The 16793-nt window shown below is 35.3% G+C and overlaps 1 protein-coding gene across 1 annotated transcript in view; it reads left to right on the forward strand.

Moving 5' to 3' along the window:
* The window catches only part of galnt18b (UDP-N-acetyl-alpha-D-galactosamine:polypeptide N-acetylgalactosaminyltransferase 18b), a 148934-nt gene that overhangs the window by 101555 nt on the left and 30586 nt on the right, over positions 1-16793 (forward strand). Inside the window, exons 7-9 of the mRNA XM_073835761.1 lie at positions 2647-2832; positions 8433-8570; positions 9888-9983. Of these exons, the coding sequence (XP_073691862.1) occupies positions 2647-2832; positions 8433-8570; positions 9888-9983 (420 nt within the window). The remainder of the gene's footprint in view (positions 1-2646; positions 2833-8432; positions 8571-9887; positions 9984-16793) is intronic.

The following is a 16793-nucleotide window of genomic DNA, read 5'->3' on the forward strand; positions in this document are numbered from 1 at the left end:
GGAAACATGTAATTTCTAAAATTCTGTAACCTGTGAAAGGGCAGTATTAAATAAAAAAGATATCTAGGCAAAATAAGAAAAATGTACACATCCCTATTCTGTTCAGAAGTTTTCACCCCCTGGCTCTTAATGCATGTTTTTTTTTTTCATCTGGAGCATCAGTGAGCATTTGAAGTTTCTGTGATAGTTGCATATGTGTCCCTTCATTGTCCTCAGTGTGAAAAAATGGATCTGAAAATCATACAGTCATTGTTGGAAAGAGTTCAAATACACAAAAATGCTTGAAAACCAAAGAATTTGTGGAACCTGAAGGATTTTCTAAAAAACAGCAGGCAGTTTAACTGTTCAGGACAAACAAGGGACTCATGAACAACTATAACTAAACAAAAAAAATAAAACACAGCTGAGGATCCTTCAGGTACGAACACAGTATTAAGAATTAAGGGGATGTAAACTTTTGAACCAGGTCATTTTTATAAATTCAACTATTATATTATGTGGACTATATGTAGACATATTTTATGTAAAATACCATATTTAGGTCAGTACTAAATAAACAATATGCATTTGTATGATCTCTCTTATTTTGGTAAAATTTTTTAACATTTTGCAGATTCTAAAAGTCTACTGCACTGTAGTGTTTTCAATCAGTCACTTATGAGCAGGGTTCGTACGGTCATGAAAAACCTGGAATAGTCATGGAATTTTAAAATGGCCATTTCCAGGCCTGGAAAAGTTTTGAAAATTAAATTAACCCACAAAGTTTTGGAAAGTCATGGAAATTTGTTTCACCATCTCTGTATATTAGAATATTGCTGATAATTTTGTTTAAATTCCAGTTAACGAGCGCACAATCGGTCACGTGATCGGTCGCGCGGGGTAACGGCGACTCGCAGTTTTGTATCAAATGTAAGGCCATAAAAAGTTATAATATTTAAAATAGTAAAAGAAAAGTCTTGATTATAATTTTAAGAGGTCTTACAGTTGGGGACGGAAAGACGATCACGATAGGGTTGGATAAATCTTCAAAAAGGCAATGATGTCATTGAATAAATATGTGCACTGCACGTTTCAAAGTCAAAACGGTGCACTGATGTCTATATATGAATGTATCTGAAGGGAACAGACTGTCCTCAGAAACGTGTTGCATGCTCATTTCTTGTCTGACAAAACAGCGTTAATGCTGATTTGTGTACAGCCGTTACTAGGGAAACTAATATTTCAGCGCTCCTAAAGCGCCCCCTAGTGACAGAATTAATTTTTATTTCCAATAATTTTTTTCCAGCTCTTTATGGTCAAATTATTGCAATTTATATATATATATATATATATATATATATATATAAATATATATATATATATATATAATCTTATATATCTTTTTTTCATATAAACATTTTTGATTAAAATGTAAACTATCTGATTTTCTATATTTAAAAAAAAAGGTATTTTTTTTATTTGGGCTAGTTAAATTAATTTCTGGGCTCCCAAAATCTGATGAGTACCTGCCCAAAGGGCTACCAGAGATTTTAACATTTTGCGAGCCCTGAGCCATCAATCACTCCCTGTCACTGACACTGCGCTCCGCTTAACTTGGAATTGGATGTTTTTTCTCTCTTTCTCTCAACCAAACCCTGTTCCGGCGTTGCACAAACTGCATGGCAATTAGGGGTGTGAAGTATGACAATTTTTTTTTTTTTATCGTGGACAATTAAAAGGTCTCCACAATCTGCTTTTGTAGAAATATAGTATATTTCGTGCTACAGCGCACATTCTGTCAGATACAATTCTGGCGCCTCCGTGTCAATATACTGTACAACGCACAAAGCACACCTACGTTTGCAGGATGTCTGTTAAAGATCTCTTCATCTGGAAAGCATCTGCTGTGTACAAACGTCTGGCAGACGTCTGTAAGGTGTCAGTTTTACACACATTCTGAATCACAAACATCTAATAGAGGTCTATTTGACATCTGATAGGAAACGTCCAATAGACATATTGCAGATGAGCAAACTACGTCTTGTAGATGTCTTGCAGATGTAAATGCAGACGTCAAATAGACATCTCCGAGATGTACGTGTGCTAATCATGAAGAATGGCACATAACTAAAAAGAAATTGGGTGCTCCTAATTTTTTTTGGATGATCCTAATTTTTTGAAGTTGGGAGCACCAGTGCTACCAAGTAAAAAAGTTAATTTCGAGCCCTGATACATATACATTTCATGAAACATTAAGTCATGAATATTTACTTAAAGTCATGGAAAAGTCATGGAATTTTACTGGTAAAAATGTGTATGAACCCTGTATGAGCTTCCATTTGTGTTAGGATACTGCCATAGAAGACAGCTGCCTCACTTAATATTGGAACCGAGTCAGTGTTCACATTCATGGGTACATTCGTAATCTATCCTTTATTTTAAAATGTATTTACTTCACAGGCCACATAGTAAATTCGCTTTCAGACTCTTTAGGGTCTCATTGTGATCTGAGTGGTCCAAATCAGCTATGTTATGCAAGATCTTCACTTCATCTGCTCTTCAGTCTGGGCCAACTAGTAGATCTGTCCTGCCAACAATTGTGCCTTTTTTGTTTCTCAGCATGAAAATGTATTTTTATTTAGATTCTTTGTCTGTGTATTTGTGTAGGTGTGGCAGTGTGGAGGAAGTGTGGAGGTGTTGCCCTGTGCCCGTATCGCCCATATTGAGCGTGCTCACAAACCCTACACGGAGGATCTCACTGCCCACGTACGCAGAAATGCTCTGAGAGTGGCTGAAGTGTGGATGGATGAATTTAAAAGCCACGTCTACATGGCCTGGAACATTCCACAAGAGGTGAGGTCTTTTATGTCAGCTACTGTACATGCCGCTAGAAAGCCATGTTGACATTTACATTCAGTTAAGTAGCAGATGCTTTTATCCTACATGCCTTATAAATAAGAAATGCTAAAACACACTTTATCCAAAAGAGACAAAGAGATTTAGGGGGATTATGTGTATGTTCCATGGGAGTATTGTTTATATTGTAATTAATATTTATATATGATGTAACCATGGTGGTCATTTGCTGGTTAATGCTGGTCATGTTGCTGGTCAAGGACCAGCATAAACCAGCAAAGGACCAGCATAAACCAGCTACAACCAGCTAAAACCAGCATCCCAGCACCAAAACATACCTAATCAGCATATGCTGTTTTTTTAGCAGGGTGGTGGCCAAAATTATTAGAATACTACTACAGTATTAAAAAAAAAAAATCATTTACTTCTATATTTTGCTGTGCGTCAGTAATCATGCTAGTGACTTGCTAATCATGGTTGAAACATGCTAATAACTTGTTAATCATGCTTGAATCATTCTATAGTGACTTGCTAATCATGCTAAAACATGCTGGTGAAATGCTAGTAATACTAACAGCATGCTAGTCATGCTAACAACATGCTAGTCATGCTAGAAACATGCTAATCGTGCTAACAACATGCTAGTGACATGCTAGTCATGCTAGACACATGCTGGTAACTTGGTGATGATGCTAGAATCATGCTAGTAACTTGCTCATCATGCTAGTAACTTGTTAATCAGGCTAGAATCATGCTAGTAACTTGTTAATCATGTTATTTCAGGCAGACTGGATGATGATGTGATCAGATAGATTTCAGTGTGGAGCACTGACTGTTGTCACGCTCTTTGTGCAAACAAAAATCTCACTGGATTAATACAATTAATGGCAAAATGAACGTTCAAAAAATGTAAAGATGCTTTTTATGATCCCTCTTATTTTGCTAAATTAATTAACATTTTGCGGATTCTGAAAGGGGCATGTAAACTTTTGACCTCAACTGTAATTAAACTTGTTGTCTGACCTTCCAGCTTGTAGTAAAAAAGTCCTAAAATGATCCAGAATGCTGCAGTACACCTAGTCTTCAGTGAACCCAAAAGGGCTCCCTTCACACCTCCTTTGTCTCGTTACGCTGGTTGCCAGTATCTACCCACATCAGAATCAAGCCACTGATGCTGCCATAGAAAATCTGCACCCTCCCACACACACTCACTTTTACACATCTATGCTTCCACTGAGACTGCCTCATTGTGATGGCAGCACAAGCGCCACTCATTCACAGACCCCAGCACTTCCCAGAACATTCACTTTCACTGTTACTTGATGGTGGAATATTGAAAATGCCACCAGAACAACCCTGTCCCCATTATTTTTCAGTGTGGCAGTAAGCTGTTTTTTTGTGAATGTGCGAGACTTCCAATTCATTAGCCGCTGTAGGGAAATAATGAGAGGAACAACAAAGTGCAGTAAACAATAAAACTATTTGCGCTACAAACTAGAGTGTTTATAATTAAGACAATACATTAAAATAATATGGTAAGAAACAAAGGTTGTAATATCAAGCAGCAAAACAAGCTGTTTTGTAGAGCTAAAAATAGCAGGAAGGGGATGACACTGGAAACCAGACACATTAAATTTATAAATGGCTGTGCCCGCTCTTACAGGAAAAATAAGGTGGATAAATCTTTCTAAAGCCATGGTCACATGTATTTTGAACATGTGAAATGCCTACAAATACTGCAACAGCTGAATATTGTCGCAGCCTTGCATGCATATGAATGTAAAACAGTGTTACATTAACAAAAATTACAAAATTATCAGAACACTTGTATTTTTATCAGCTAAAAATGGTTTTAAATATTTCTATCTTTTGCTGTAGTGTGTCAGTAGGAAATATCCGTTATTGTTTATTTAGTACTGACCTGAATAAGATATTTCAAATAGAAGATGTTTACATATAGTCCACAAGAGAAAATTATGGTTGAATTTATAAAAATGACCCAGTTCAAAAGTTTACACCCCCTTGATTCTTACTGTGTTTTTACCTGAATGATCCACAGTTAGAATCCTTCAGGTCCCACAAATGATTTGGTTTTACAGCATTTTAGTCTATTTGAACCCTTTCCAACAATGACTGTATGGTTTTGAGATCCATCTTTTCACACTGAGGAAAACTCATTGAGGGACTCAAATGCTCACTGATGCTCCAGAAGGAAAAATCATGCATTAAGAGCCAGGAGGTGAAAACATTTTGAATTTGAAGACCAGGGTAAACTTAACTTATTTTGTCTTCTGGGAAACATGTAACTATATTCTATTCAACTATTATTTTCTTGTGTGGACTACATGTAAAGATCTTTTATGTGAAATATTTTATTCAGGTCAGTACTAAATAAACAATAACATGCATTTTGTATATGTTAAAATAATTAACATCTTGCAGATGATTGACCTAAACTTTATATTGATGCCATTGAGCGTTATCTGGCTGAGCTTGACCAGATATTTTTTCTGAAAGTCTGATATACCATTTATTATGTCACAAGCATATTCATTCTTTTTTTTTTAAGTTGCTAAGTTAAAACAGGAATGACCCATAAACACTCTGTTGTCTGAAATAAAAATTATGCCCACAGACCATCATATATAACTTGGCTAATTGGAAAGTAAATCTGATTATAAAGACTGTAGAAAAGTGATTACAATGCATAGAGAAATACAGTTGTTTTTGTCTATTAAGCAGCCATTACCTCATTTATAGTTCTCCAGCCCTCAGCTCTGCTTCCAACCATATGTTCCAGTGCTCCATTTATTTAGGGAGCTTTGGCCCTGCTTGTGCATTTATCAGCGAGACAGCAATTAAGATCTGGTGAAAGCGGAAGGCGTTGTGAGATTGCAGCAGATTCCCAGACCCAAGCTGAATGTTGAGAGGAGGGAAAGGGAGAACGGGAAGTGACTGTTGACGCAGGAACAAAGACATGACTCTAGTGTGCTGAGCAACATAAGCTGAGATGTTCTTTGCTATTTCAGTTCCAGTAGTATGGATCTCAATGCTGCATTTTCATAAATCACTGCTATAATAAATGGCAATTCAGTCTGATTTTATATCTCCTGTTCGATAATCTCTTTCTCCACTGTAGGATGAAAGGCTATGCTATATTACAATTATAGTCATGACTAAAAATCGTTGGTTGGTACAACATGCAGTCATTTAATCATCTTTATGTCATTCCAAACCTGTATGCATTTATTTCTTCTGCTGAACACAAAATAAGATAATTTGAAGAATGCTGACAGCCATATGTTTTGTCCATGTAAGGGAAGTTAATGAGAACCAAAACCAACTTGTTCACTTTCCAACATTCTTCCAAATATTTTATTCCTTGCTTTATTTTTGGGTGGACCGTATCTTTAAGAAACTGTATTTTGTTAGATATATTACCAAAAATTAGAAATTTTATTGAGGACATTGGAAAAAACTATAAATCGATTATAATTAAAACTTCTCTTTTCTTTGAGGCATCTTAATCTGAGAAAGAAAAAAATTATGTTTTCTAAAGAACCAGTTGTTGGATATTAGTGCATAGCAACCAGGTACATTTCAAAATGACAACATCTAAAACCAAAATAATGAAGTTATTTAAAATCACCCACTATTTTCAGTGAATTATGACAAAAGACAGTTAACTACTTTAATTTTTACTGACATGTTGATGCATTTAGTTCAGAAAATACTAAATAATGGGCAATTTGTGTGGGTTAGGGTTAGTTAATTAAAATGATTTAAAAAAAATAAATTATAATAATAATTAAAATAAAAATTGTTACTTTAAATAAAATGAATGTTATAGCTGAAATAAAATAGAATATATATATATTAAAAAAAAAACAATTTTATTTTATAATTTCTATAATTTTAATGGTAGGTTTATTTGAACAGTGCCAGAATAACAACAAAAAATCCAGAAAAAATTCAAAAAAGCTCCCTCCACAGATTTCATATGGGATTAAGGTCTGAAGATCTTAATGTGCTTCTTCTTAAGCCACTCCTTTGATGCCTTAGCTGGGTGTTTTGGGTCATATCCACGACCCATTTTCAATGCCCTGGTGGTCCATGGCCCCGTCCTTCGTCCATTTGATGCAGTGTAGTTGTCCTGTCCCTTTAGCAGAAAAACACTTCCAAAGCAGGTTTCCACTGCCATGTTTGAAAGTGGGGATGATGTTCTCGGTGTCATAGGGAGCATTCCTCCTCCTCCAAACACAGTGAGTTGAGTTGATGCCAAAGAGCTTGATTTTGGTCACATCTGACCACAAGACTTTCATCCAATTCTCGTCTGAATCATTCAGATTTTCATTGGCAAATTTCAGATGGGCCTGTACATGTGCTTTCTTGAGCAGGGGGACCTTGCAGGCGCTGCAGGATTTCAATCCTTCACAGTGTAGTGTGTTACCAATTGTTTTCTCGGTGACTATTGTCCCAGCTGCCTTGAGATCATTGACAAGATCCACCCGTGTAGTTCTGGGCTGATTCCTCAACGTTCTCATGATCATTGAAACTCCACAATGTGAGATCTTGCATGGAGCCCCAGACCGAGGGAGATTGACAGCTATTCTGTGTTTCTTCCATTTGCGAATAATTGCACCAACTGTTGTAACCTTCTCACCAAGCTGCTTGGTGATGGTCTTATAGCCTATTCCAGCCTTGTTTAAGTCTACAATCTTGTCTCTGACATCCTTGGACAGCTCTTTGGTCTTGGCCATGGTGGAGAGTTTGGAATCTGATTGATTGATTGCTTCTGTGGACAGGTGTCTTCTGTACAGGTAACAAACAGCTCCTAATCTCAGCTCATTTCCTGTATAAAAGACACCTGGGAGCCAGAAATCTTGCTGATTGATAGGGGATTAAATACTTACTTTAAAACACAAATCAATTTTTACGTTTTTTTTTTTCTCCCATAGTCTAAATAAACCTAAAATTAAAATGATAAACTGAGCATTTCTTCATCAGTGGGCAAACGTACAAAATCGGCTGATCATGCTGATTTTGTAAATCATGAAATCATGAAAATGCTGCTAGGGATCAAATAAATTTAAAGTTGTTTTGCCACGGTCATGGTCTGTGTGTTGGTCCTCATTGGTGTTTACATGAAATCTGAGTGATTAAATTGTTGAGCTTCGATAATGATTGAACAGTAGGACAGATGAACTCAAACCAAATAGAGCTAAAAGGATGGTTAAAAAATGACAATTCTGTATCATTTACTCCCCTTTGAGGTTTTCAAAACCTGTATGAATTTCTTTATTCTGAACACAAAAGAAGATATTTTAAAAAACGCTGGTAGCCAAACAGTTGCTGGCAGCCATTGACTTCCATAGTATGAAAAAAAATAGTATGAAAGTCAATAGCTACCAGCAACTGTGTGGTTACCAACAATCTTCAAAATATCTTCTTTTGTGTTCAGCAGAAGAAAGAAACTCTTACAGGTTTGGAACAACTTGAGGGTGAGTAAATGATGACAGAATTTGTGTAATGGTGTAAATCATTCCTTTAAACTCATTGGTATCTCTACCTTTTTGTGTTTGTTTGTGTGTCATCAGGACTCAGGGATAGACATCGGTAACATTGCAGAAAGGAAAGCACTGAGGAAAAAGCTGCAGTGCAAGACCTTCCGCTGGTACCTAGTCAACATTTACCCTGAGATGAGAATGTATACCGACACCATCGCATATGGAGTGGTGAGTATTTGTATTAAACCCAATGAAACGATAGCACTCGTAAATGCTCAGCACATGGAAAGAGCAAATAAAGAGTTCAAATACAGTGCAAATAACTGTATATCTTCTCAGATAGATTAATTTCCCAGCAGTGTGGTGTTATCTGGAATCAAATTGTGTGTAATAAAACCCTGTATGTGAAAAGATTAGTCCAGTCAGAGCAGCGGCAGTCACAAGACAGTTTCTCTCCACAAGGCTAATGCTTTAACCGTGGCTCCTGCAAGTGCTGAATAAGCTACAGCTCATTGTGAATGCCCAGATATTGTACCGTTGAGGCAGGATTTGAGAGCAGCACTCGCCACGTGTGACACCCACTCGCCGTTCCGTCCGAGGCGTCTGAAGAGGATTTTCCAATTTGCTTGACAAAATGATGCCAACGGAGCGCGACTCACCCATACTGTTTTTATTAGCCATGCATGTCAAGTCCAAACAATTCATACACTTTTTATTTCCTACTAGACTAAATAATGCACTTGACTCAGTATTGATGCAAAAACAGGCTGTCTGCTTGAGGTGTTCATTCTGTGCTTGATTTCATCATATGTGTTTTCATAGGCGCAATTTAAAAGGAAGAAACTGTGGAAAATAGGTCAGCCTTATTGAAATGAATTCTGGGAGTAAAGGGCTCAGAAATAGCTCTCGCCCTCATTACTTTACTCTGAGTGACTGCATTTGATGAGCCTGTCAATCACGTTGGCTGGAAATTCAGCACGCAGTGATAAAAGGCACAGCAGTATTCAGCTGAATCCAACGGAAAATGCCAAAACAGAGATACGATCCATTGAAGTCCTCCGCTAGGAATTCTGTTGTCACTGATACAGCCATGTTTTTAAACATTATTTTCATTAGACGTAACAGTTGCAATATGCTTTGAAGCCTATGGAGGAAAATTGTTTTTGAGGCTCTGCATGAAATGATTTTACTAATAGGCGATTTATACTCTGGAGGTAAAATCAGGTAAACAGATGCGCAACGAGTTCAAGTTATTCGTGGAAGGCGTGACAGAATGGCTCTTTTACTTCACCGAGGACCTTGGCTGGAATATCATTTAGATGATTCATGAGTGTGCATACACTTATGAAAATGAATTTTATAATTAGAACCTGTAATTAGGAAGAGAATTGAACCACATTACGATGCAAGTGAGAAACAGCCTTGAGTTTTTATCTGCTGTACGCGTTATATGTGAAAGAGAGGGGCGAAAGCAAAAAATGGCATGTGCTTGATTTTCCATTTAATTCTGCTGATGCTAAACCGTTCATTTTATTTTTCTCTCAGCTGAGAAACTCTCTGAAGACTGACTTGTGTCTCGACCAAGGGCCAGACACTGACAACATTCCCATCCTTTACCTCTGTCACGGGATGACACCTCAGGTGAGTTGCCTTGCTTGCTCTATTCACCTGCATCAGTGGAATGACTGTGACATTGGTCTCTTCTCTTGGTGTTTTACTAGTGCTGTCAATTTAATGCATTTAGTGTGGTTAAAGGAATAGCTCACCCAAAAATGAAAATTCTGTCATTAATTACTCATTCTCATGTCGTTAACCAAGAATACCATTACAAGACCATTGTTTATCTTCAGAACACAAAATAAGATATTTTTATGAAATCTGAGAGCTCGGCTTGCTGCCATAGTGCTGTTGTGAATGCACAACGAAGACTAACATGAAAGAGAAGTAATTGTTGAATAAAGAAGTTATTTTTTGTGCACTAAAAGTATTCTTGAAGCTTCATAACATAATAGTTGAACCACTGGAGTCACATGGATTGTTTTAACTATGTCCTTATTACCTTTCGGGCTCTAGAACATAGTAGTTGTATTGCTGTATATGCAGGGTCAAAAAGCTCTAGGATTTCATTAAAAATATCTTAATTTGTGTTTACAAGATGAACAATAGTCTTACAGGTTTGGACCGACATGAAATTAAGTAATTTAGCAGATTAAAGCTGGCCGATAAGATATACTTTACATTTTGCGATGATACAAGCAATCAATCTGTAAGAGATTGCCATATCTATCCCTACGTAAGTAAAAGTTTGACAAACTTATATATTCAGATTTGGAGAGTTGGATGATAATATATAGCTGCATTTTGCAACCAAATGAAAGTGATTTGAGATTTGCTAGTAAATGCCACTTGTATTTACTGTTTGGATGGATATACAGTCAAACCAAAATTTATTCAGAAACCTGTAACATTTCTGACATTATCACGGTTTATTCGCTATAGTTTTGAAAATGGAGTTAAACTTTGTCAGAACAAATTCATAATGATAATGTCAGATAACTTTGATAGAAAGGTATGTAACAAAACGTGGCCAGGTCAAATTCAATGCACACAGACTGAAGTAGTTTAAGTCTTTGGTTCTTTTAATTGTGATGATTTGACTCACATTTAACAAAAACTCAACAAATTACAATATGGTGACATGCCAAACAGCTAATCAAATCAAAACACCTGCAAAGGTTTCCTGAGCCTTAAAATGGTCTCTCAGTTTGGTTCACTAGGCTACACAATCATGGGGAAAACTGCTGATCTGACAGTTGTCCAGAAGACAATCATTGACAGGGTAAGCCACAAACATTCATTGCCAAAGAAGCTGGCTGTTCACAGAGTGCTGTATCCAAGCTGTTAACAGAAGGTTGAGTGGAAAGAAAAAGTGTGGAAGAAAAAGATGCACAACCAACTGAGAGAACCACAGCCTTGAGATGCATGTCAAGCAAAATCGATTCAAGAATTTGGGTGAACTTCACAAGGAATGGACTGAGGCTGGGGTCAAGGCATCAAGAGCCTCCACACACAGACGTGTCAAGGAATTTGGCTACAGTTGTCATATTCCTCTTGTTAAACCACTCCTGAACCACAGACCTTACCTGGGCTAAGGAGAAGAAGAAATTGACTGTTGCCCAGTGGTCCGAAGTCCTCTTTTCAGATGAGAGCAAGTTTTGTATTTCATTTGGAAACCAAGGTCATAAAGTCTGGAGGAAGGGTGAAGAAGCTCATAGCCCAAGTAGCTTGAAGTCGAGTGTTAAGTTTCCACAGTCTGTGATGATTTGGGGTGCAATGTCATCTGCTGGTGTTGGTCCACTGTGTTTTTTGAAAAGTCACTGCACCTGTTTACCAAGAAATTTTAGAGCACTTCATGCTTCCTTCTGCTGACCAGCTTTTTAAAGATGCTGATTTCATTTTCCAGCAGGATTTGGCCAAAAGCACCAAAACTTGGTTAAATGACCATGGTGTTGGTGTGCTTGACTGGCCAGTAAACTCACCAGACCTGGTATTGTAATGAGGAAAAGGAGAAACAAGAGACCAAAAAATGCAGATGAGCTGAAGGCCACTGTTAAAGAAACCTGGGCTTCCATACCACCTCAGCAGTGCCACAGACAGTAAATAAAGCAAAAGGAGCCCCTACCAAGTGTTGAGAACATATACAGTAAATGAACATACTTTCCAGAAGGCCAACAATTCACTAAAATATTTTTTTTTTTATTGTTCTTATGAAGTATTCTAATTTGTTGAGATAGTGAATTGGTGGGTTTTTGTTAAATGTGAGCCAAATCATCACAATTAATATAACCAAAGATTTAAACTACTTTAGTCTGTGTGCATTGAATTAATTTAATACACACGTTTAACAATTTGATTTGAATTACTGAATTAATGAACTTTTCCATGACATTCTAATTTATTGAGAGGCACCTGTATGTTTAAAATATTTTAGTGTTATGTTAGTTTATTGTCTGAAACTATTGAAAAATCAGTTCCTAGAAGAAGGGACAGTAAATGCAAAAATGTTTAAAGCCATTTTTAGGCACTGGAGCACAAAATGTTTCACCAATTTTGTTGCACATTTGTGAAATAGCTCTTAACTAGTCATGTTCCCACTTGTTGACCCACTGAGGAAGGCGCTGTTCTTCAATGTCCTTCTTTAATGTTCAGTAGAGTGCAGGTTATCATGACATGTCCAGCTTGTTTCAAAAATGCCCCGCAAAACCCCTTTTTGTAGCTTCTTTCAGGAGACAATGATGTCAGTGACCAAATAATCTCTTGTGGTCTTCAAAATTATCTGAATATTATGGTCAAATAAATAAAAGATAAGTTTGATAATGTAATATTTAGAGAGAAAGGAAACTGAAAGGTTTCAGGTGTGACATGGAAGGATCTGTAGTGCTCTCAAATCCTCAGAGAGAGTCAGAGAGCAGCACTAGAGCTGATGAAGCCACTCAAGATGGTAAAGGGCAGGAAAAGGGTGAACAACAAGTGAAAGAAGGTGCCGCGATACCTGATCCAGCAGAGAACAGGCTGAATGAGAAAGGGAAGAGGTTACGGAAGCATGATGACTCCCAGAACAAAACCAGCACACAACAAAGAGTGGTTGCAGTAGCATTAGCCTATAAAAGATTCACAGGTGAGAAATGAGTTTTTCAATGCTGATGAATTGTTAGGCTCACAAACCACCAGGGACTTTTCAGCAGATGTAGTTTAGAACAGCTTGTTTTCAACATCTTACTAAAAGGAAAGAGAAATGTACAGTATTGTTTGCCATTTCTTCTGGTCTGGTCATTATTATGAATTCTGTTTTCTGTTGAAACAGAGAGGAAAAATAATATAGCTAATACAGATGAACAGCTACGTGCCCAGACAACACATAATTATAGATCACAAAACTAATCTAATTTAGTGTCTGTGTCCTTAGAAAAGAAAAATAAACAAATAAAACCTCTTTGATATCTGTATTGTTTCCCCCAGACATCAGTCAGATTAAATTGGGAGCAAATGGATCTTATCCTTCACAGATCTTATAGAAACATTTGAGATGAAATGATAAATAACTGAGAACTCCATTAAGTCTCTTGAGCGATAATGGAGCAACCTCAGCAATGAAAATGGTTATTACTTTATGTTGTTTGCACTATAAGTATTAAAACCTCATCCACAAATTAGTTTGAAGTAGTGCATGTTGGCTTTATATGAGAAACGCACAGTACACGGTCACACACAATATAGCGACAGAAAGAGTGGGCTGGATGATAGTCATAAGTGTTTTTGTGCAGAGGTGGCTGTTTGATTTTCCAGAGCTTTCTGCCAATATCTTTGAGACTCTGGGGGTAGTCAGAGGCGGCCCGAACATCAAATATGGAAATATAACAATGGTGTTTGTTAATGTCTGAGTGGCAGTGTTACAGAATATTTTGTTAGTGCTTGGCAGTGATGTTAACTGCACATAAAATGATATTGAAAATCACAAAAGGAGTAAAAGTAATTTGCACGTCTTTATATGTTGACAGTTCACAAGCAAACACTCCCAAAAAATTTTAAGCCTACATTTAAGATGTATTTCAATTGCATAAAAAACGTAATTTTTTATAATCCTTAATTTGGATTATACAGTTTTAACAACAACAAAAAACCTGCGTGAAAATGGCTAGTAGTGGATGATACGATGGCGTTTAGTGCCACATAAAAAAAAAAAACAGTTCTAAGATTACAAGATCAAACTTGCAATATTTAGAGAATAAAGTCAAAATTATGAGAATAAAGTCAAAATGTTTCGAGAATAAAGTTTAAATTACGAGAATGAAGTCGAAGTGTTTCGAGAAAATCACAAAAGGAGTAAAAGTAAATTGCATGTCTTTATATGTTGACAGTTCACAAGCATACACTCCAAAAATATTTATATAAAAAACGTCCCTTAATGTGGATTATACAGTTTTAACAACAACAAAAAACCTGCATAAAAATGGCAAGTAGTGGATGATATGATGCCGTTTAGTGCCACGTAAAAAAAAAAAAAAAAAAAAAAAATTATAAGATTACGAGATTAAAGTTGCAATATTTCGAGAATAAAGTCAAAATGTTTCGAGAATAAAGTTTAAATTACGAGAATAAAGTCAAAGTGTTTCGAGAATTAAGTCAAAATATTTTGAGAATAGTCAAAATTCTGAGAATTAATTTGTAGAAATTACAAGAGTAAGGTTAAAATATTTTAAGAGAATATTCTAGCCTTTTGTGCATGCAAATGGCCCAGATTGGGAGCATCTCAGTTTTATAGTCAAATACAAACAATATATCTATTACAATAATGTGTTTTTCACACTCTCGAATGTGGCTTGACAGACCGCTGTATTCGCATCAGTTTAAGCGGCATGTAAATCTGTCATATTTTTTATTACAGTGAGGCATTTGTTTCAATAAATTACACTGTACTGTTTTTCTTTTCATTTCTTCTGATGTTCCTTCATGTTTATATAGTGCTATAAACTTGAAATAAATGGGAAAAACAAATTTTGTGATTAAACTGACAGAATTTGAAAGCTGAGCTGTGTTATATTAGAAGCAACAAAGCACACAATCATTGCTATTACTGGGTGGCTGGCTTGCTACAAATAATGAATGGAAGATTTTAAAAATTATTTAAAATCATTTACTGTATTGTTCTATGAATAAAACTGCTTGTGAAGAGTCACTTATATACCTCAGAAAAGACAACAATATAACTTATGTTAATGAGTTGGAGTCCACTTCAACCTTTGGAACGTTTTATTGTTGTTTGTTAATTAAATACATGTGAGAATAAAAGATTAGACACCACAGATGTTTTTTGTGGAATTGGTGGTAAAATTTTCACAAAGAAAACAGTATCATTTAATGAAACGAATGTCTCGTAATCAAAAAGATGATTGATTCACATGAATGCAGCAATCTGTATTATTGCAAGACACATTGTTTGTATTTCGCTATAAAACTGACTAAAACTATAAAGCTGAGACTTGTTTTATATTAAAAGTACCAAAAGCACAAAGCTTATTGCTATTATTGGGTGGCTGGCACACTACAAATAGGCCTAATGAATGTAATCGAAGAAATGAAATATTATTTCCAAGCATACTGTCCCTGCAAGTATAACACATGGTATGATTTATGATAATAATCCCATACAGTCAAATAAATTCCAGTGGCATGGCAACTTCTCCCAGTGCTCTCAATCCGGGCCATTTGCATGCACAGGCTAACTCTCAAAATGTTAGAACTGTAATTGCTACATAATTTGGACTTTATTCTCGAAATATTATGACTTTTTTTCTCAACGTATTATGACTTTCTTGAAATTTCCACTTTATTCTCAAAACATTTTGACTTTATTTTCGTAATTTTGAGAATAAAGTTGTAATATTTTAAGAATAAAGTAAAAATTTCAATAATAAAGTCGAAATATTTTGAGAATAAAGTCGTAATGTTTCAAGAATATTCTTGAAATTTTGACTTTATTCTTAAAACATTTTGACTTTATTCTCTAAATATTTTGACTTCATTCTCGTAATTCGATTTATTCTCTAAACATTTCGACTTTATTCTCGAAACATTTCAACTTTTATTCTCAAAACATTTCAACTTTATTCTTAAAACATTTAGACTTTATTCTCAAAATTTTGACTTTATTCTCTAAATATTACTTTATTCTCAAAATTTCGACTTTATTCTCAAAACAGTTCGACTTTATTCTTGAAACATTTTGACTTTATTTTCATAATTTTGAGAATAAAGTCAAAATGTTTCTAGAATAAAGTCGAAATTTTGAGAATAAAGTTGAATTATTTTGAGAATAAAGTCATAATATGTTGAGAATAAAGTCAAAATATTTTGAGAATGAAGTCAAAATTTTGAGAATAAAGATGAAATGTTTTGAGAATAAAGTCTAAATGTTTTAAGAATATTCTCGAAATTTTGACTTTATTCTTAAAAATTTTACTTTATTCTCGAAACATTTAGACTTTATTCTCGAAATATTGCCTTTATTCTCAAAATATTTAAACTTTATTCACAAAATTTCAACTTTATTCTCAAAATATTTCTACTTTGTTCTCGAAATATTACGACTCTATTCTCAAAACATTTTGACTTTATTCTCTAAATATTTTAACGTTATTCTCGCAAATTTTACTTCATTCTAGAAACATGTCAACTTTTAGACTTTCTCTAAATATTTCGACTTTATTCTCATAATTTCATCTTTATTCTCTAAATATTTCGACTTTATTCTCGAAATATTACAACTTTAATTCCGTAGTCTTAGTTTTTTTTTTTTGTTTTTTTGTTTTTTTTTAACATGGCACTAACACGCCATCATAAGAAGAATCAAAATCAATTAGTTACTTTTTTAAACAAATTTAATGAGATTTA

The sequence above is a fragment of the Garra rufa genome, chromosome 3 (assembly GCF_049309525.1).
Source record: "Garra rufa chromosome 3, GarRuf1.0, whole genome shotgun sequence".
Classification (NCBI taxonomy): Eukaryota; Metazoa; Chordata; class Actinopteri; order Cypriniformes; family Cyprinidae; genus Garra; species Garra rufa.